This window comes from Myotis nattereri, assembly GCF_964212035.1.
Source record: "Myotis nattereri genome assembly, chromosome: 8".
NCBI classification, from domain to species: Eukaryota; Metazoa; Chordata; class Mammalia; order Chiroptera; family Vespertilionidae; genus Myotis; species Myotis nattereri.
Window position 1 is genome coordinate 19,001,877 of NC_138083.1, and position 22,526 is coordinate 19,024,402.

The 22,526-nt window shown below is 44.7% G+C and overlaps 1 protein-coding gene across 1 annotated transcript; it reads right to left on the reverse strand.

The window, feature by feature from the left end:
- Positions 1-4,398: 4,398 nt before the first annotated feature.
- BANF2 (BANF family member 2) lies at positions 4,399-9,379 on the reverse strand (the record flags this gene model as incomplete). Its single annotated transcript, XM_081097642.1, has 2 exons — positions 4,399-4,545; positions 9,254-9,379. The coding sequence occupies 2 exons, from the start codon at positions 9,377-9,379 to the stop codon at positions 4,399-4,401; spliced, it is 273 nt and encodes a 90-aa protein (XP_080953768.1).
- Between the last annotated feature and the right edge of the window lie 13,147 nt (positions 9,380-22,526).

Consider the following 22,526-nt stretch of genomic DNA (forward strand, 5'->3'; position numbering starts at 1 on the left):
GAGGTTCTCATTATACACATGGAGATACTCCACACTCAGGCCTCACATGGGAGTTCTATCGGTTAGCTATAGCTGCATGACAAATGTCCCCCAAAATATAGTATCTTAGAATAATAAGACTTATTTATATGAGTCTGAGGGTCATTTGGGAGGTTTTTCTGGTCTGGGCCAGCTATGGCTGATCTCAGCTGGACTCACAGATCCGAGGTCACCTGATGGGTTGGCTGGTCCAGGAAGGCCTCACTAACATGTATGGAGGTCGGCTGGCTATTGGCTGAAGCAATAGGGACAACTGGGTCATGTGCCTCTCATCCTCCTGGCAGGTAGCCCGGGTTTGTTCACGTGGTGGTCAGGAGAGCAAGAGAAGCCTAGGCTCGCAGATATCACAGTGTCACATCTGCCATATTATTTTGGCCAAAGCAAGTCACAAGGTTAGTTCAGATTCAAGAGGAAGGGAGATCAACTCCACCTCTTGGCAAGAGGAGCTGTAGAGTCATGTGACGGGTCTGGACAGGAGGTGGAGTAAAGGGTTGTGGGTATTTTTAAAATCAGCTGCTGCAGGGTCTTTCTAAGGTTTGGTGAACAGAGCCAACTGGTTCTGGGTTATCAACATGGATGGGGGTCCCAGCTCCCACTGACTGCTGCGGAGCACTAACCTTCTTCAGGATAGAGACCCTGCAGAGACTGGCTTCTCAAACAGAGCCAGCTACCAGCTCACACTCAGCTTCTAGCTGGGGAAATGGGAGGAGGCCTCTTACCCTATAGACTCCAGTCCTGCCCCTTACCTGCTCCTACAGGGTCCCACAACTCACTCTTTCTGGGCCAATTGTGTTTGTCTTTCCCCTTGAAGCTCCTTCTCTCCCTGCTGCCTGTCTCCCTTCTTCTTCCCCTCCTACTTCTCCACCTTCAGCTTATTCAACCCTGACCTTCCCCTTTTAACACCAAGCTGAAATGTCACCTCTTTCTAGGAGCCTTCCCTGACCACTCCCACCCATACCCAGCTCTCCTTTATTGACATACCAATACACACTCTGTGCCACACATTTTAATGCCTAGGTTTTTAGAGCTACCCTTGTATAAAGCTCTTAGCAGGTGCCAAGTGTTTTAATCTTCCTAATGCTTGAGTAGATACTATCATCATCATCATTTTACAGCTGGGCAGCTGGGCCAACAGGGTGACTTTCGAAAGGTCTTAGAATGGGTGGTAAGGGATGGATCTGTTTTCCGAGCCAAGCGTGTCCTACTCCAAAACCCAGCATGGCAGAAGCTGTGGGCACCCTCCTCGCCATGTGCCCTCACTCTTTCCCCTTCAATGCATGCGGCTGCCAGTGCCCGATTTCTCTGCCTGACTGCTTTCTCAATGAGTTTCATTTTACCCACGTGGCAGGCTCAGGAGCTGAAGGATTGCCTTCCTATGGGAGCAGCGCTCAACAAATGACTGATAAGAGGGGTGTTTAGATACCCCAGGGTGGGGTAACTCAGTGCCTGTCTACACTGGCTCCTGGAGTTCCTGGCAGCACTGAGGTACAGTTGCCCACAGTGATAAGAGCGATGACACCCTTTTATTGGCTGCTTTGCCCTCCCGGCCACATCCCTCCCTCCCCGACCAGCATTTCCTGGGAGCATTCCTCCCTCCCCGACCAGCATTTCCTGGGAGCACTCCTGAATAAGCTATGATCCCTCAGACCACGTCTCAGGGTCTGCTTCAGGGTGGGACGCTCAAACTAAGATACACCTCCTAACACCTTGGCTTTTTGCCTTCTCTTTTCCCAATCGCCTCTTATGAAGTTGTAAGCTCCTTGAAGCTAGAGCAGTGGTTCTCAACCTTGGCTGCACGTTAGAATCACCTGGGAATCTTTGTAAAATCCTGATTTCTGGGCCTCATCCTCCGGAAATTCTGTTTCTTTGTTATGGGGTGGGGCCACAACATTAGTAACAAAGAAACAGAATTTCCGGAGGATGAGGCCCAGAAATCAGGATTTTAAAAAGATTCCCAGGTGATTCTAATGTGCAGCCAAGGTTGAGAACCACTGAGCTAGAGGAACTCATGCTTCTCTTGCTTTTTCCATAGCACCTAACCCTACCTTAGACACCCTATAAATTCGAATAAAAATCATTTATTGATTTATGAATATTTCCAGACTACAGATATTGAGCCAAGAGTCAACATCTGGTCCCCCTTCCTCACAGACGGCTCAGCTCCTGTTTAAGATGCTGGTCAAATCCATGACAATTTAAATATTCTCAGGCACCAACTCTTTCCCAAATCATTGAAACAGCTGCCCTGCCAAGTAGAAGATGAGCCTTAGACTGGGCAGAGGGCACAATGCAAGCCCACTCCTGAGTGTCCTTGAAAATGCTTTTGGGGCTCCGTGGGCTAATGTGACACTAACAAGATCCCAATAAAAATCTGAAATAATCTGATTTTTATTAGTTGTCCTTTTCTACTCACCCATTAAAGAGTGTGTCCCTTGCCCTAGCTCCGTGGTTTGCAAACTGCGGCTCTCGAGCCACATGCGGCTCTTTGGCCTCTTGAGTGTGGCTCTTCCTAAGCCTTAGAAGTACCCTAATTAAGTTAATAACAATGTACCTACCTGTATAGTTTAAGTTTAAAAAATTTGGCTCTCAAAAGAAATTTCAATCGTTGTACTGTTGATATTTGGCTCTGTTGACTAAGGAGTTTGCCAACCACTGCCCTAGCTATTTGGCTCAGTGGATAGGGCGTCGGTCTGCGGACTGAAGGGTCCCAGGTTCGATTCCAGTCAAGGGCACATGCCCAGGTTGTGGGCTTGATCTCCAGTAGGGGGCATGCAGGAGGCAGCCGATCAATGATTCTCTCTCATCATGGATGTTTCTCTCTCTCTCTTTCTCTTCATTCCTCTCTGAAATCAATAAAAACATTTAAAAAAAAAAAAAAAAGACTGTGTCCCTACTAGTCATACAGTGTTCAGTACTTGCACGTGGGACAGAACAGAACTAGATTGGATAAGCTGAGAGCTGGGCTCTCCTCCAACTCGCAGCTGTGAATTCTCTCCTGAGTGCCACATGATGACCAAGCTCCGAGGAGGCCCGGCACGAGGAGATTTGAAGAACAGGGACAGTGTTCCTGCTATGCATCATAGACCTAACAGATACTATTTCAGTTCATTCCCCTTGCAAGGCAGGGTAATTGCCTTATTGCCCCCACTTCACAGGTGAGGAAATCGAGGCTTAGCACCGTTGAGTAGCTCACCCCGGGTAAGGAGGTAGCTGTAGCTCTTCTCTTGGTGGTGACAGAGGCACAGGAGAGCAAGGGGAAATGTGCCTCAGAACTGACATGCTCTCATTTCAAGCTTGCAACACTGGCCAAGTCTACATCCGGGGACTGGGAGTTACTCTGCCTCTAGTGGGAGGAACTGGGAAATCTCACGACAAAGGTGGGGCATACAGGAAGAATCGAAGAGTTGGAGCAATAACTTTATCTATGAAGGAGACAAAAATTGACACAGGGAGTGAATAGCTGATGGGAAACATTCCCAGTGTCTGTGAGGGAGATTTTGGGGAGCTGGGAATGTGAAAATAGAGTGAGGGACAAAGCTACTTCCCTCTCTCCTTTCCCTACTGTCAACCAGTCCTGTCTGAGAAATGGAGTGACTTCCAATCCCATGACTATTTTAGTGGAGAATTACTCTGTGCAGGAGGGAGCAGGGGAAAGGCTCTGGACGGTCAGAACCTGAGCTCTCAGTAGATAGAGCTATTCAAATCTTTGGGCCAACCAGTTGGCTCGCCTGGAATCCTTCTCTTTGGCCTCTTTTTGGGGGAGAGCTAAAGAAGCAAAAATAGAGAGTTAAAAAAGACCTTAATAGAAATATCCCAGTCATATTATAAACTTAGGAAATAGAACAGCCATGAGGCGTTCAGGGAAAAAAATAACGACCTTAATTGAGTATTGGTGTCATGATATATTTCCACTTTTTCTGAGTTCAGAAGTATCCTTGCCCCTTTGGAGTTAGGTATGACCATGTGACTTGGTCAATGAAATCAACCTGTTGTATAATTCCTGACCCTCAGAAACTATGTGAGATAAACTTATTGTTTCAGCTACTATGTTTAGGGTTTATTTGTTATGCAGCAATAGATAACTAATACACTGACAAAATTCCCATTTTTTAAGCAACATTGTTCATTCTTTTATATAAAATATATGCTGAGATATTTGTCAGGATGTAAGGGGAATGATAGTCACTTCTAGGTTGTGGTCTTTGGGTCATTTTCTTGTGTTTGTCGTTTTTTATATTCGTGAATCACTTTTTGTAAACAAGCATGTATCGTTAAAGTTAAAAACAAAAATAACGACTCTGAGCCTGGGCCTAGGTACAGGACGTGTCATTACGCAGGCGGCTGAGCAAGGGGGTGTGTTCATAGGAAGCAGGAGCACCACTCCTTCAGGCAGTTAGTGCTCTCCTGGGCCTCACGCTCCGTGGCACCACAACAACAAATGAGCCATCTCTGAAACTCCATTTCGTTCTTGTGCATCAGAAGAAACTGTCCCAGCAGGGTGTAGGCCTGTGGAGAGGGGACGGGGCAGGGAGGAAAATGGGAAAGGTTATAATAAACTTGACCAGAGGTGCCCTTCCTCCCCCAGCAGGTAAAAATCACAGGAAGGGAAGGTCATATTTGAGGGAGACTGGCAGTCCTGAAGCCCCGAGTGGGCGATGGGGATTTGGGGACAGGCCCTTGGTGAGATGTAAGGCCAAGTTAAATGCCCATCCCTTGGGGCAGGGTTGGAGGCTGTCCGGTCTAGGATGAACCAGAGCCTGTCCTTCTCAGCTTCATGAATCATGAGCACATGAATCACCTGGAATCTTGTTAAAAGGCAGGTTCTGACTCAGTAAGTCTGGGGTGGGACCCGAGAGCCTGCATTTCTAACACTCCTGGCTGATGGTTGTCCAAGACAACACTTTGAGTAGCAAGAGCCTGGCTAGCATACCCTTTCGGCCTCTGAGCTCATATTTCTCACACACACACACACACACACACACACACACACACACACACACACACAGTGTTAGAAATGCTCTTCACTCTGCTACTTTCTCAATTATTCTAGCAAAGGGTTTCCAGCCATTGGCACTGTTGATATACTGGGTAAGTGTGTGTTGGAAGGGTGTCCTGTGCAGTGTCCCTGGCCTCCACCAACTAGATGCCAGGAGCACACACCCACTCCCCTGAATTGTGACACTCATAACCATCCCTAGACATTACCAAGTGTCCCTTTGGGGGGAAAAAAATCTCCCTTGATTTAGAGCCACTACACATGGGACTAGCAGCTGAAGGGCATCTTAGCACCGATTTGCTTCTGCGTGAGAACCCAGAGAACCTGGGCCTTAGTTTCTGCATCTTTGAAGGCACATAGTAGGCCCTGCCCCATCCTGCAAATGGAATTAAGTGAGGTCAGTGGGAGAGCATTCGAATAGTTTGAATTCCTTTTTCCTGCTGGAGGCACAGCCCTGTGGGTGGAGCAGAAGGCTTAAAACACACCCATCTTTCCCTTCTGAAGAGTCTCTGAGGATGAGAAACACATGGAAAATAAAGATTCCAGGATTCCTAGTCTATGTCATTCTTAGTTTTCTAACTACTTTCTCCCACAATGTTTCATTTATTTTTTCCCCATTTTAATCACACTCTGACTGATGAGGAATAAGGAGCACGTGGAGAGAGGGCCACCCAAGACCGTATGATCACCCTGGCCGATTTTGCTCAGTGGTTAGAGCGTTGGCCTGCGGACCGAAGAGTCACTTCTCTCTCTTTCTCTTCCTGCCCCCTCCTCTCTCCCTTTCACTCTGTCTGAAAATCAATGGCAAAAATATCCTCAGGTGAGGGTAAAAAAAAAAAAGAAGAAGAAGAAGAAAGAAAAAGAAAGACCATATGATCACAGATTGGCCCAGCCCCCAAACAGTGAAGCCTGGAGATTTGAAGTCATGTTAAGTGCCAACCTCTCGGAGTGGTTTGGGGGCTCTTCAGCTTGGGATGGATGAGAACCAGTGTCCACCCCTCGAGTCCTGGGACACCTCCAGGAAAAACCCTGGCGTCTGTTTACAGTTCCGTAAAACAAAGCCAACTTTATCTTGACCAAAGGGAACATATTTTTAAAAAGAAATTAAATAAAAGCTGAATCCCAGTCATAAAGCATACCCAAGCATCAGAGTTTGGGCTTTTTCCTTCGAGTCACAGTCCAGTTGTTGAAAAGAGAAAAAGCCAGGATTTTATGGACATTTAAAACCGCTATTTGATATAATCCTAAAAAGCAGTATAGTTGCTTAGAATGATATCGTTTTAATTTATAAGGATTCTTGAATGTTCAGTGGTGGATTTTACTGAGATGTTTTTAATTGAACATTTAAAAAAAGTAAAATTTATTGAATTTAGTTAGTTGAGCCAATTGCTGCAGTAGGTGTGGGAGGTGCAGATGTAAATATAACAGGATCAAGAAACAGAGTTTTGTCTAAGGAGAGGGAACATTAATGATGATGATGATGATAGTAAGTGGCACTTCTGAGAACCTTTGGTGGGCTCCAGGCCCCTGTCACATTTTAATTCCTCTGATCCTCACATGTGCCCCATCCCATTCTCCAGATAGAGTCACTAAGAATGGAAAAGTTAAGACTCTATTTTCCTCAGCCCCATATTTGCACACCCCAACTGTCCACAGTCTGGCCTGGCATCTATGGAGTCCTCTGCCATGTTGAAGGCCTCGCTGCTAGCATCCACCGGGCTGGTAATCGGAGCCGCCATATCCCCAGCAGGCTCAGCAGCCAGGAAGCCAGGGAATGCATGGTACGCAGGGCCAGAGGCAAACTTTCCAGGAATGCTGCAGGAAGAAGGGCCTCATCTTGCAGCCTCCAGAGCCAAGTTGCAACCTGACCCTCCCTTCTCCATTTTCTGTCTCTAGTTTCACCCTGCTACCTTCCATCAGTGGGAAGGTTTGCTTCACCCTGCTCCCAAGGGAAGCCAGAGTCGTGTACTCCTGTCATGGCCCTGCCAAAAGCCTGCTCAGTTTCTCTCCTGGCTCCAGCAAGTCAGCCCCTAACCCTGGAGAAGAGAAACTGCCCTACTCCCTCCTTGGGCCAAATTCAGGAAAATCTGGCCATAGGAATGATGACGTAGAGACAGGAATCCTGAGCATATAGTCCCACACTCCTACAACCTGGACAGTGGCCACCTGGAAGCCAGGGATGTTCATTCTTTCCTGTGACAGCCATGTCCACGTGGCAGGATGGTGGCCCACGGGCACACTTCCCCTCAACTCCAAGTCCGAACAGTGAGCGGGTCTGGGCCACCCTCCAGTTTGCCAATGTCTTGCTAAACAGTAGTGATATTTGTGTCTGCACTGGGGTTGGGTTCCCTTGTGTGTGACCCAGGCAGTCACAGGGGGCCCTGGGTTCCAGTGCTTTGGTGTCTTGGGAGAGTGCTCAGGGCTCAGGGCTGAGGGGAGCCTCATGGTCTGCATCCCAGCAGGCCCTGAGAATGGGTGCAGAAAGAACCAGCACCCATGAGACAGGCCAAGAAAGCTGTCACCACTGCAGCCCGACTCTGGGTAGTAAGTTCTCGGATGTCTGAGAATTTCTCAGTCATCCATTCCCTTGTCTGAAACGTGCCTATCACCCACCTGCAATTCTCGTTAAAAACACAGTGAAGCTGGAAAAGGCAAAACTATGGGGACAGAAAACAAACAAGTCAGTGGTGGCCAGGGACTGAGGGTGGGGACTATGATGATCATGGGGCACATTTTTGAGTGACAGAATTGTTTTATGCCTTGACTGTGGTAGTAGCTACATGAGTGCATGCACCTGTCAAAACTTGCAGAACTGAGTACTAAAAAGGTGACATTTACTATATGTAAATAAAATTATTTTTTTAAATGGTGAATATGGCTGACCAACAGCAAAAACCTCACAATGATGGAAACACTACATAAATGGTGGTAGTAGCCAGAATACTGGTTACATGTGGGAGGGAGGGATGACATTGATCTGGAAGAGGCAAAAGAGAACCATCTGGAATTCTGGAGGCATCTGACCACTGGATCCAGGTAGTGGGTCCATGGATGTATAAATATCTGTCACAAAATTCATTGAGCTGAACTCTGCATATCAATGTTAAGTATGCTACACCACAATAGAAAAGTAAGAGGGACAATCATTTCTTTTTTAAAAGAACTTTTAATTTAATACATCTCTCCTAGGCAGACTTGCCTACTTTATTACATGCTGGGTGGTGCTATCTCCTTTATCTGAGAGGAAAGAGTCAAATGTACCTCAGTGGTGAAGCTCCAACTTCCTAACTACACCACCTATTGGATATTAAATTGGCTGCTAGATTGGGGTGTTAGAGTATTTAACATCTGGTGCAAAGCAGCGTGCCCATCAGAAAACCACAGGCCCAGTAGTTCAGACGCCTCCTGGAAACAGCTGCACACGGTGCGGGTGCGAACCAAACTGCTTGTCAGCCGTGCACGCAGCGGTTCCCAGCCTCCTTGGATGTTTCTGCACTGTCCTGCCTGGTGGTGGAGGCTGATGTTGAAAACTGAAGGGAGTAAGAAGCACTTCAGTTTGTTGGTGGTGCCTCGCTTGACAGAGCGTGCAAGGCTCTGTGTGAATTCCTGCCCACCTCTGTGTGTGCTCACTTTCTTTTCTGTCTAAAGTTCCAAGCAGCCTTATAATGCACCATAGAAACAATTACTAGCATATAGACAAGAATGTTCAGATTCCATCAGCTATCCCTAAGGCCGTTCTTGGGTTGTGAGTGACATCTTTGAACAACTCACATCCTCTTCCTCTGGTGCAGACCCTGGGCTGCTGTTACTCCACCTGCCATCACGAGGCTGGTGCCCTGATGGAGCAAGTGAGACCCCACAGGTCTCTTCAGGGATGTGGGGAGTGCCTCCAAACCATCCATCCCAACAGTTCAGCCCCAGACTCGGGCGGCTGGCTCACTTCTGTGGACACCTGGGTGTTTGAACACCAAATGAATCGTGCCTGGCTCAGCTGCTCTGAGCCAAAGAGATTCAATTTTCCCATCGCCCACTGGTCCTTGAGGCTGCTCAAGCATGTGGGTGGGGTCTGTAGCACAGAAGCATGTGGTGCCCTGCCAAGTGGCAGCTTTGCTCTCTCATGGCCACTTATAGGCACATGTGGCAGTGGCTACCACCTGGCAGGACTAAGGGAAGAGAGGTTGGGAAGAGAAGTTGGAGAAATAAGGAAAAAGGAATTACCTTGTTGAAACCTTTGGTGACCAAATTGATTGCAAGTTCATGGCTGATCCCATCTACGCAGACAACATCCTTTTCTCCAATGGGTTCAGAGAGGAAAGCTCTCAACCTGGGAGACATGTGATTCATTCTCTGCAACAGCAGTGAAGGAAAACGGTTAAGAAGTGGCTGGCCGCTCACAGTGTGAGTGGACATTGGGGAACTCCCTCAGCCTACCAAGAGACAGGGAGGGACAGATGGCAGGTTACCTTTCACCTTCCAAATTTATTGGGGTGTTTAGATGTCAGGTGCAATGCCCAGCACTGAAGGCCTTTGCACATCTATTTCCACCTGGATGTACTAAGATATGCTAATGATGGCCGCAAATGAGTCCAATAAAACTCCACAAAAAGAATGTGCTTGAAACTAAGAACTGCTTCAGTGGTTCTCGACCTTGGCTGCACATTAGAATCACCTGGGAATCTTTTTAAAATCCTGATTTCTGGGCCTCATCCTCCGGAAATTCTGTTTCTTTGTTACTAATGTTGTGGCCCCACCCCATAACAAAGAAACAGAATTTCCAGAGGATGAGGCCCAGAAATCAGGATTTTAAAAAGATTCCCAGGTGATTCTAATGTGCAGCCAAGGTTGAGAACCACTGGCTTAAATGCTTAAACAAACATCACTTCTCTTAGCTAATTATCCTACCTTCTCACTCACCCAGCACTTTGTCATACTTTTATTTTATGGAGCATTTATCACACTTTATAATTGTTGATTGTTTGGTTGCAAGTAACAGAAAACTCTTAAGCTGGATCAAATATTAAAGAAGACAATATAAGGTCACAGCTCCATTTCTCTGATCCTTTCCATTTTTCCTCTTTGTGTTTGCTTCAGTTGTGGTAGTTTCCCCTCATGTGGTGAAATGGCTGCTCCAGCACTTATGTTTCCCAACAGTGACACCCCAAAAAGAAAGAGGAATTCCAAGCAGAGCCTCATTCAGTCTCGAAGGTCTGCATGGAATCCCTGTGTAAGCTTAGTGACAGGTCTATGCCCCAGTCCTCAACCTGGGAGTGGAATTGGCTTTCTCTAAGCCATGTGTAAGCTGTGAGTTCAAGCATAGTTCCCTGAACAAAATCAGGATTATTATTCAGAGTTGGGGAGATGGGTGTTAGAGCAGTAACTACAACATTCCACTATGGTCCACCCATTTGATGAACTAACATTCATATACTCTCCTTCCTTTGCATAATCATCAGAAGTACCCACCCTTCCCTTCACCCTTTCAATTCATTATTTTCTGGAAGATGCATCATAGCATCATGTCTGAAAGTAGCTACTCATGGAATGGTAACATATGAACTAAATTCTGAAGTTCACCACCATCAGCCTAGCCAGCTGGGCCAAGAAAAACCCAGGATACCTGCATGAAGCATATCCAGAAGGGGGAGTCTCCATTTGGAGAAGGGGAGAATGGGAAACACACTCAGTTGTCATTGGTCAATATTACATGCAATGTTGAGGCAATCATGAGGATTCCTTATCCTGATGGTAAAGCAAGTTCCTCAGTCAGACAAGGAACTTGCTTTACCAGTTAGCAGCCCCCAGTTCTGGGTCTGAGTGTATCTCCTCCGTCTACTGCCTGGTTAACATTGAGTGGGTATGAGACTGATGCCTTCCAAGGAGAATCATAGTTTTAACACCCAATCTTGTAGGTGAAAGTTCAGAGATTGGCTACTTTCTTTGACAATTTAGATCCCCTAAGAATTGAATGGGTTTCTTCTAAGTTCCTGAGCTGGTAGTTCTAGCTGAGATACTGAATTCAGTATTTTTCATCTGGCAGCTGGCCTCTGTGTCTTGCCCACTGCCCCGCTCCTCAGATCCTCAGATGAGTGGCATATTCCTTCATCTCTGAAGTGGGAACTACCCCCATTTGTTCCTTGCCCCAGCTGTATCCCAGCTGCATCTTCAAAATAAGTCAATTGTCCCCTTTGAACTTGAGGTCCTTAAGATGCTCAGAAGAGATGTGGTAACTGGAGCAATATTTTTCTGGGGCCCCAGCCTTTTTTTTTTTTTTTTTTTTTTTTTTTGGTAAATCGCCCAACTTATTGCCTGTGTTCTAACTTTAACCAGAAAAATCAGCTTTCCAATCCAGCAGGACTTGCTTATCAACGTCCAATCACTTTCCATTGCAGGCTATAGGCAGTAAGGCCCTCTCTTAGCAAAGCTGTACAGTGCGGCCTTGACTTACGAGTTTAATTCGTTCTGAGACCGAGCTCGTCAAGGAGCTCGTTAAGGAGCTCGTTAACTCAAATTACTCTATCAACTCAATGCAAAAAATCGGCCAAGAGACAGCTGGTATCTCAAAAAACTCGTTAGTCGGGACACTCGTAAGTCAAGGCCCCACTGTATTTTCATCTCTCTCCACTCTCAAAGAGGCCACCTTCCCCCTAAATATGTCTTCTAGGACCTTAATGAAGACTACTGAAGGTAGTCAACATCCTGAATATTTCCAGATCTCTAGGTGTCGTGTCTCATATTCAGAAGGTCTGTATCCCAGAATACAACAGCTCCCGCCCCCATACCAGCCATTTCGCTAAACCAGAATCTCCCTCCTCCTAGTTGGAGTAAAGACGTCCCTGATGCTCTCTACATGAACATCTTTTCTCAGCCAACCCACATTTAAGGTTTGCTCATTGTCACATCCTCTTAGTTTATGATACAAGCAACAGAAAATCCAGTTCAAACTAGCTTACACAGTAGGCGGCTTTATTAGCGTAAGCTACCCAAAAGTCCAGAGGTGAATCACATGAAATTTGATCAAGACTCCAGCTTGATTTCCCTGCAACACTGTTGACTCAACCTTTCTCTACATATTGGCTCAATCCTCAGCTTGACTCTTTGTGGAAATAATAGGGCTGTAGCAGGGCCTGTTATGTTTGTGTTTCCTTTCTTTAAAAATATGTTTTTATTGATTTCAGAGAGAGGAAGGGAAAGATATAGAAACATCAATGATGCCCTCTGCCCCCCCCCCCCCCAGGGGATTGAGCCTGAAACCAGGGCATATACCCTGACTGGGAATCAAACTGTAACCTCCTGGTTCATGGGTCGATGCTCAACCACTAAGCACAGCAGCCAGTGAGCCTGTCCCCACCCCTCTTCCCAAAGAAAAGCACTGTTTTTGCATAGAAGCTACCAACAAATGCCTTCTTCAGTCCGAACCATCATATGCCAGGCTCTAAAACGTAATCTATGGCCTAATATAAATGTCCTACCTCTGGTTCAGAAAGTGAGTATGTTACCTGCAAAGCACATAGGGTGGAGATGGGACACAAAATCAGGGTAGTTGTCATGTTACTGGAGACAGTTACCCTATGCCACAATACCAGATGAAGTTAGGAGAGCAACTCAGCATCTACCACATATTCCCTAGGAGATCGTGAGGTTTCAAGGGCCATGACTGCCTCTAATGGCCTTTGCTTCCCACTGAACTCCAGTCCCAGCAGCAATGATGATATAAATGACTGATGCATCCATTGCTTTCAAATGTCTCTCTTTCACAGTGCTGGTCCCCATGCCTGTCTCCATACTCTCAGTTCTCCTCCGGACCTTTCTGTAAAATCCAGCTTCCCCTGTAAGCCTTCCTGCCCCCAAATGTTTTGTGACACTTCAGAAGAAATTAAACTGGACCTGGCCCTGGTCGGTGTGGTATAGTTGGTTGGGCGTCATCCCACGAAAATATTTTGGGTTCAATCCCTGCTCAAGGCACATGCCCAGGTTCTGGGCTCAATCGTCAGTGGGGGCAGCTGATTGATGATGTTTCTCTCTCATTGATGTTTCTCTCTCTCCCTCTCCCTTCCTCTCTCTCTAAAAATAAATTTTTAAAAATTTTAAAATGAAAAGCAGCAGTGGATCTGAAGGCACTGATTTTTAGGAGTCAGCAGGTTCCTAAGGAAAGTGGTTTCAACATGTTGGCTGATTCTAGGAAAGGAAACATAAGGCAAGAGAGGTTGTCCAGGGTCCCCTGTCTCTGTGGGTCTCAAACACACGAATGCGTGAGCTACAAATACACTGTTATACAGAGGTCATCGATTTCTCTCTCTTGCAGCTAAATATTAAGATTGCTCTTAATTTATGAAAATGTGTTAATGGCCACCCATCCCCTTGTGGCCAATGAACCAGGATTATTGGCTCAGCTCAGGGAGGGCACGTAAGAGATTGGGATTTCTGAGTAGGAGGAAGAGTGCGAGCATGCTGGCAGGGCTCCCCAACTCTGCTGAGGGAAAATTCCATTGACTATCCACTTTGGCCATCTGTTAAGTTAAACATCTCAGCCTATTATAAGAATAAATGGAAACTACAACATCGTTATCAGTTTACCAACAGCATCAAAGACAGGTAATTACTAGCAACACCTTGCATTTGTTTGCTTTTCTCACACACCTGATCTCACTTTGATCCTTGGAAAACTCTGGAGGATGGGCAGTGATTTTACCCTGCTAAAGACCCACTAAATAAAAGGTATTTGCAATAATTAGGACATCTTTGTCTGAGAACCAGAGTTCTAAACTATGGTACCCCCCCCCCCCCAAAATTTGGCAATGTGTCTGGGGACACTTTTGGTTGTATCAACTGAGGGAAGGGAAAGTGTGGTTGGAATCTAACGGGTAGAGGCCAGGGTTGTGGCCAAACATTCTATAATGCACACAAAAGCCCCTTCCCCAAAGAATTATCCGGCCCCCATGTCCATAGTGTCAAGGCTGATAAACCCTTGGCTACAAATAAGAGAAACCTTTATTCAAGCAGTTAAACAATAAGTACATTTCTAATCTCACATAAACAGAAATCCACTGGTGAGGTGGACCCAGGATTCTGTCAGACAGTGCTCTATGTTATCAAGGACCAGCCTAGCTGCCCCCAGGGCCCCAAGATGCAGACATGGAGACTTTCAAAGGAAGGAGAGGCCATTTCTTCTTGGTGTGCCCAGAGCGTCTTCTGTAGAACTTCTCTTAGTTTCATTGGCCAGAACCAGGCAACACGTCTACCCATAAACCAGTAATACTGTCCAGGGGAGTGGAACTCAATGGGGTGTGAATGAAGTCAGCCTCGTAAACGTGTGGCTGCTCAGAGAATGTAAGCTTCTGTAAGAAGTAGGAGGAGATGAGGTTGATGCTGTGCCGGAAGCCAGTCCATCCTTGCTGCTTGACACAGTCGCTGCAGGAAAGAAACATCTGCACAGCATATGTTTCAAGGGACCTGGCATATATAGCATACTGTTCTTAATATGTTTGCTCCCCTTAGTGCTATGTGTTTTAACGAAGGTCACCTCTCAGAGAAAGGTTGTTTCCCCAGGTAGGGATTTTTCCCTGAAGTTAGGGAGGGGATAAAACCCCTTAACTAAGTGCCAGGCGGGTAGTTAATCACTTTAGCTACAAACAATCACGCTTAAGCTACATAATCTTTACTCGCTGGAATGGAGATAAGAAACGCCCTAACCTTTGCAATAGAAATTGACAGGATTAAAATCAACTGGTATAATTACAGATGTAATAAGACAATAAACACCAGAACTTCGCTGGAGATCCAGACCAGAACTTGGCTGGAGATCCTGGCTAGAAATCCTGGCTAGGCTGCTGATCAACTGAACGCTGTCTCCGTCTACACCTTTGGGAACCCCTGGACCTGCTGGGGTTGGACCCCAGCAATGCTGGGTAGGTAAACAACCTAAAGACCAGGTCCACTATGTCTTCTAACCCTACTCCAATAGTCAGTCCATCACAACTAGTGCTTTTCAAAGTTTAATGTGTGCACAGACCACCTTGGAGTTCTTGGGTGGCTCAGTGGTTGAACATCAACCCGTGAACCAGGAAGTCACTGATCAGATTCCCAGCCAGGTTTGGGCTCGATCCCCAGTGGGGGGGTGGGGGTGAGGGGGTGCAGGAGGTAGCTGATCAATGATATTTCTCTCTCATCAATGTTTCTCTCTCTCTCTCTCTCTCTCTCTCTCTCTCTCTATCTCAAAGAGCAGGTTTTGATACAGCAGGCCTGGGGTGGGGACTGAGATGCTGCATTTCTAACAAGTTTCTGAGAAGATGCCAATGCTGAGAGCCCACAGATCACAGATTGAGTAGCAAGGTGTTACCTGATGCCACTTACTCTTTTTATGTTACTTTATATTTAATTGTATTATTTTACACTTAAAGTAGTTTCCCCTTATTTGTGGGGAATACATTCCAAGACCCCCAGTGGATGCTTGAAACCGTGGATAGTACTGAATATACTAGTTTTATTGCGATTTTCAACTGGTGTGCCACAAGAAATTTTAAATCATGCAATACCTGACTATTTAGTCATGGGCACTGACATATTTTCCCTTAGACTGTCAAATTAAAAAATGACAATAGCCAATACCAGAATAGTTATCCAGTATGAATGAATCAAAATGGTACCTATTTTTTTTTGTCAGTTTGGCAAAAAATATGTATTTTTTTGGTGTGCCGCAGAATTTTAGTAATGAATTTATGTGTGCCGTGAGATGAAAAAGGTTGAAAATCACTGATATACTATATTTTTCCTACACGAACATACCTTTTCACCTAAAGGAAGCATTTACCACTTCTTTTTGGCAGCTCTGAATTTTCAGCATCATTGGTACTTTGGGGCCATTATTAAGTAAAATAAGGGTTATTTGAACACAGGCACTGCAATACCTACCAACGGTCAATCTGGTAACCAACAGGGCTACTTAAATGACTAATGGGTGGGTGGGAGCATGACAGTGTGGAGACACTGGACAAAGGGATGACTCACGTCCCATGTGGGATGGAGCAGGATAGCACAAGATTTCATCACACTACTCAGAACGGTGCACAATTTAAAAGTTATAAATTGTTTATTTCTGGAATTTTCTGTTTAATATTTTTGGAACCTGGTCAGCTGTGGGTAACAAACTGTGGAAAGCAAGCCTGCAGATAAGGGCAGACTACTGTACACATAGCATAAAATTTACCATCTTAACTATTTTTCAGCTTACAGTTCAGTAGTGTTAAGCATATTTACATTGTTGTGCAACAATCTACGGAACTGTTTTCATCTTGCAAAACTGAGCCCCTGTCCCCATTAAATGACTCTCCATTCTCACCTCCCCCAGCTTCTGGCAACCACCATTCTACTTTCTGTCTCTAGGAATTGACTTCTGTAGGTAACTCATATTTGTCCTTTGGTGACTGACTTATTTCACTCAGCCTAATGGCCTCAAAGGTCAATCATGTTGAATCATGGGTTAGAATTTTATTCCTTTTTAAGGAAGTTCACCTCATCTTGTTTATCCATTCATCCATCAGTGGGCACTTGGGTTGTTTCCAGCTTTTGGCTATTGTGAATAAGGTGGTTATGAACATGGGTGTACAAATATCTCTTCAAGGTCCTGCTTTCAAGTCTTTGGGGTATATACCCTAAAGTGGGATTTTGGGATCATAAGGTAATTAATTCTGTATTTAATCTTTTGAGAAACCTCCATACTGTTTTCCACGGTGGCCGGACCGCAATGTTACTTAAACTTGACAAGAACATTAGACTCACATTGGGAGATTTACAAATTACAGATGCTTGGGTCCCTCTACCAAGGTTTGATTTAATTAGCATAGCATGTGGCCCGGACATTGGGATTTAAAAAAACTCTCCAGGAGATTCATTATGCTGCAAAGTTTTGAAAGCCACTGCTTCTTTGCCATTTGCTTCTTTCTCATAAAACTAGGGGTAGGCTTTCTAGGATGTTGGGACTCCAGCTCGGTGGGACTTTCTGGTGGGCTCTCTAACATCTGAGTCACCAGATGGCATATGCTCAGCAACTCACAGGCAGTGTCTCCCCCCACTCTCACCCCCAATCACCGAAGCACATCTTATCCTCATTAACCATCAATAAGAAGATGTAACTATGACCCCTGATGGCTTTGAAGTCAGAGAACTCCAGAGCATGCAGACCTCAATACCAGCCTACCCACCCCTTTTCTTTTTAATTTAAAAAAAATATGGATCTTTACTTCAAAGAAAATTTTACCTGGAGTCCCTTTGAATAAAATAGATCAAAGCAGAATTACTCTTGGCTGGGGAATGAAGTGATGGCAACAGAGAGGCTCCTCCTCCCCTCAAACCCAAAGTCAGCCCCACAGCCCCCTTATACTCCCCCAAACCTCTCAGATCTAGCCTAAACCCATCATTTTACCCATGAGAAAATGGAGGCCCAAGAATTACACTGACCTGCTCAAGATCATGTACTGAGCAAAGCACCGCTGGCTTCACGTTTCCCAGAGGAGCGTCCCCCTTCTAAATCACTCAGCATTTCCTGGGTGGGCTTCCAGGCGGGCTATTCTATGGGCGGATTAAGCACTTGGTCACCATGTGGCAAAACTACTGCAAATGTCTTAAAGAGCCTTGTAATAGATTCCTGTGTTAGAAGGTGTACTCTCAATTACTTTATTTTGAACCACAAAGCCTTGTTGGGAGAGCAGGGTGGAGGGAGCACATTGGCAGGAAATAACCTCAATCAAGTCTGGTTTTAGATGCTTAGAGAAATCACCTGTTTAAACAAGGAATAAAAGAGTCAATGGAATTTAATCATGGTTCCCAAAGGAATGACCTCCTAGTTGCAAATGTTTGACTTCGTTTAAAGATCATTTTTAAAATCTACACAATAGGTCTTTATGTGGAGGCATCACAAATATGCCCTGTTAGATACGTGGGGTTGGAGTGAGGGGACTGATCTAATGCCACACAAATGGGTATTTGGGGCTTGGGATACAATTTTCAGTGAGGATATTATACACAAATTAAAAAAAAAAATGACATCTCTCAACAGCAACCATTAGTTGGAATTGAAGTCATTATGCTCGGAAAACCTTACAAGATGATTCAAAAAGTGACCACAATGATGAAGACACTGATGTGGACAATACATGAATATAGTGAGCATACTATTGCTTTATTGAAATATAAATGGAAAAAGTGCCATATTTCTAAATATATTATTTTATATGTGATTTTAAATGTATATAATGAAATCATGAAATAAAATGGTATAAGTAGTCTATTTATACCCCTAAACATTTCTATTCAAATGGCCAAACATTTTGGAGGGGTCTTCTTGTTGAGAAAATGAGATATTATCATATTTTCATGCTTGCTTTATATTTTGGCATAGTTGGGATTGACCCAGGAACTGAGATGTTAATAGTCAAACTTCACGTTTTGCCCTCAACCTTTACTGAGGTGGTAACAAGGGGTAGGTTGCAAGGGGTGTGTTATCTGCACATGTGTTAACATTACTGAGAACATTGCTGTCCTTATTTTTGCTCTATAAAATGTCACACATAATAAATCTTTTGGAATTTAATGCAAATAAAAAAGTATACCTTTCAAAATTGGTATATTTCTACCTTTGTGATAAAAAGAATTTGTAAACATATTTCCCTTTTTACTCAGTCTACTAGGGAGCTTTGAGCTAAACATGATGACCATATAGAGAAACTAGCATGAATTAAAACCTCCCTCCCTTCATAGTTCTCATTACTTCTGTTCAATGCCTCCATTTTCTCTTTCTACCTTTACTTTAAAACGTAAATACATGTCCTCAAAATACTCAACCCTTTATTAAAAGCTGCCTTATTATATGTTCAAAGCCCTAAACATATGGAGAAGATAAAAAGTTCCTAAACCAAGCAGATTTATGGGAAAACTTAGGATCCAATTCTATGTCCTCAAAACTCTGCAGCCTTGTGGCATGAAATGAAGGCAAGAGAGTGAGGGTGAGAATGAGCTCAGGATTGTCCCTACAGAGGCCCTTGGCCTTCAGTGAGAGGATGGTGAGATGATGGCATTGGACTAGGAGGGAGTGAAGAAACTACACACTTCTCACCAATCAGGAATGTTGTCTGCCAAACCACTCTTGACTCTCAGTACCTCCTCCTCACCCCTCAAAGCTGCACCTTCTCCCTTCAGAAGACCAGGGCTTGTCCCTCTCCAGTCATTCATAGAGAAAGGATAAAAAAAAAAGGGAGGTAGTGTTTCTATGACATTTTTATGAGGTCTGACTCTGAGGACGCCGTTTTCCCTTTAAGCTGTTAAGTATCTGAGGGGACCCTGCAAGGTTTCCTCCCTTTTTGAATGAAAGCTCATAGCCTCAAGACATAGAGCTCCAGTATGGATAGTCAACCAGAATTACTTTCAGGGCACCCATGCTCATCACAGTGTCCTGGGGTTGGCCAAGCCACACCCCGGTACACCTATGAATGACTTTCTCATGAGAATTTCCCACCACCAATGGATAGCCTATGTGAGGAGGATGTAACAAAGAGAATAGCAGATCTGAGAGAAGGACACCACCAGCAATGCAGATAGGTAGAAGAAATGCCCAAGCGATGGAGTCAGCAATGAAGGTAGAAATATCTGACTGTGAGATCTTGAGAGGATTCCTGACCAAATACTCAATTTCCTCATCTATAAAATGAGGATCATGTCACCCACCCACATGATGGTTGTGTAGATCAAATGAGTTAACTGAATGTCAAATGGGTAATAAATACACTGTCTGAATAGAATAAGTACCACTACAGATGAGCTGATTCACTGGGATTATATTTAATCATTATTTCTCAAGCCTATTATCAAACAATTCCCTATGGGTATATGATCAAGTTGATTTCTGTTTCTTCTAACACTGTTATCTTCTAAAACATGAGCTTACTGTGTCCTTCCATATCATGGAAAGACCTTTTGGCATCCAACCCTGTAAGAGATGTCTATTGTCTACCCTGCTGAGCAGCCACACTCTCTACTTCTGGGACCATCACCCCCACTCCCCTGTAGGGACCACTTTTCCCCAAACCTCATTCTCTATCTTCCCAACACCCTGACTCCAGGGGACAAAAATGTTCAGGCCTGGCCAGTGAAACTAGACGCCATGGTCGGCAAACCGTGGCTCGCAAGCCACATGTGGCTCTTTGGCCCCTTGAGTGTGGCTCTTCCACAAAATACCACGTGCGGGCGTGCACGTACAGTGCGATTGAAACTTCGTGGCCCATGTGCAGAAGTCGGTATTTTGTGGAAGAGTCGGTATTTTGTGGAAGAGCCGGTATTTTGTGGGAGAGCCACACTCAAGATGCCAAAGAGCCGCATGTGGCTCAAGAGCCACGGTTTGCCGAGCCGCAGTTTGCTGACCACTGAACTAGAGTATCACTTTGACTACTGTATAATGATTGGTTCAGAAATGGTACACTACGCAGCCTTGGCCAAGTCTTGGAGTTCTGTTAGAATTACTGGTACAAAGGCTGTCTTTCTCTGGAAGGAATGCTGAGCTGGTAGGATGTGAGTGCAGAACTGCTGGTGACCATCTTTGCTATTACCTGTGCCTGAGAGCCTGCCTGAGAAGGAAGCAACACGTAGGAAAGCAAATCAGAGGGAAGGAGACAGATTCCCAAATAATCATTTGCAGGCCTGGATTTATCCATGCCTGAAGGCATATATCCCTGAACTTTTCAATTATGTTAGGCAGTATTTCTGACTCTTGTTTAATTCCGTTTAAGTGGGGATTGTGCTCTTTGAAACAAAGAATTCTAAGTAAAACACCCCAATTTCATGCACTTACTCATTCAACAAGTGTGCCTACTTTGTGCATCTTCATTCTGCCGAGAGACCTGTGACAAAATTAGTCCCAAGGCTTAGGCATCAGGGATGGAAAAATCATTTTTCAGTGACCATAATGTTCATCATTCAAAAATAAAGGTAATATTTGCCTTTCTTGCCCTTAGATCCAAGTATATAATGACAAATAAGATCTTTGGTGGCTGTCTTACACATGACCCTTTAAGGCTGTTATTCATTGTTTATCTGAAATGCAATTGAACTGGGCATCCAGAGATAAGGAGGCATTCCTAAGACAAGAGGTTACCTCTTCAGAGAACTAGAAAAGAGAAGGAGGGTTGACTTCATGGATTCTAGACTCCACTCAAGGGCAATCTGGGTCTGAAGGTCACTGCTAGATTTCTTCTGGGCATGCTGGGCTGGGGGTAGGAGACCTGACCCTGATCTTAGCTCCGCCCATGCCCAGCAGTGTGACCTTGGGCAAGTCACTTTTGTTTCATATTTATAAACGTGAAATGCTGGATGTGCTGCAACCTATTGTTCTGGTCCCTTCTAACATTTTGTGCTTTTTTTGTTGTGGCTAATTTATAGTCTTTAGATGGTATAAAATTCATACCGGTCCACAATTTCTATTCTGCCATTTTTTAATTCAAAAGGTTCTGGAAACCAGAATATTTTTTTTAAAACTATTTGGCAGCAAAACCTGGCCTGAACTGACATGAGGCTATTTATAGTCTTTATTATCCCACTTAGTGTGAATATTTATACATTTGTCACAGGAATATTAATAGGTTTGTTTACAGGGTGCTGAGCCAGACTCCACTGGGAATGTTCTGCAATATAGCGAATGTGCACCATTTTGCCTTTCGAAAATTAAAAAATTTAAATTCCCCCAAAACATCTGGATCCAATGGTTTTGAGTAAGGTATTACTGACCTGTGCTAAGATCACTGTGCCTGCAGCCAAGACAACTACAAGGATCCCCTGAAGAAGTCACTTGTCTCCCCAGCTTGTCTGCACTCTACCTTTCTCATCCATGCCTCTAAGCCTCCCAATCTTCTTCCCCTGGATAAAAGTGTCCCCTTTCCCGAAAATCCTACCTATGCTGGATATCCTTTGCCTGGATAGTAGTTCTAGCTGGGGCTGTTTCTGATTGCGTCTTTCCTTCATGAAGATATTTCCTCTCCTTCTGTGCCCATTCTCTGCAAAGGATCAAGGGCTGATCTAAAAATGTCATCCCTCTAGCAGGGTGGTTCTGTTGGTTGGAGTGTTGTCCAGCACACCAAAAGGTTGTGGTTTGGATTCCTGGTCAGGGCACATACCTAGGCTGGAGGTTCGATCACTGGTTGGGACACATATAGGAAGCACTGATCAATTTTTCTCTCTCACATTGATGTTTCTCTCTCTCTCCTCCCCCCCCCCCCTTCCTGTCTCTCTAGAAATCAATAAAAACTTGCCCTTTGGTGAGACTTAAAAATATTTAAAAAATTAAAACAAAATGAGAAATAAGTCATCTAGGGGGTGGGTGCATGCATTAGTTACCCCCCATAGACAAGGCATTTGCATTTGCCATCTTAACCATTTTTAAGTGTGCAGTTCAGTAGTGTTGAGGCTATTTACATTGTTATATAACCCACCCCCAGAATTTTTTCACATTTAT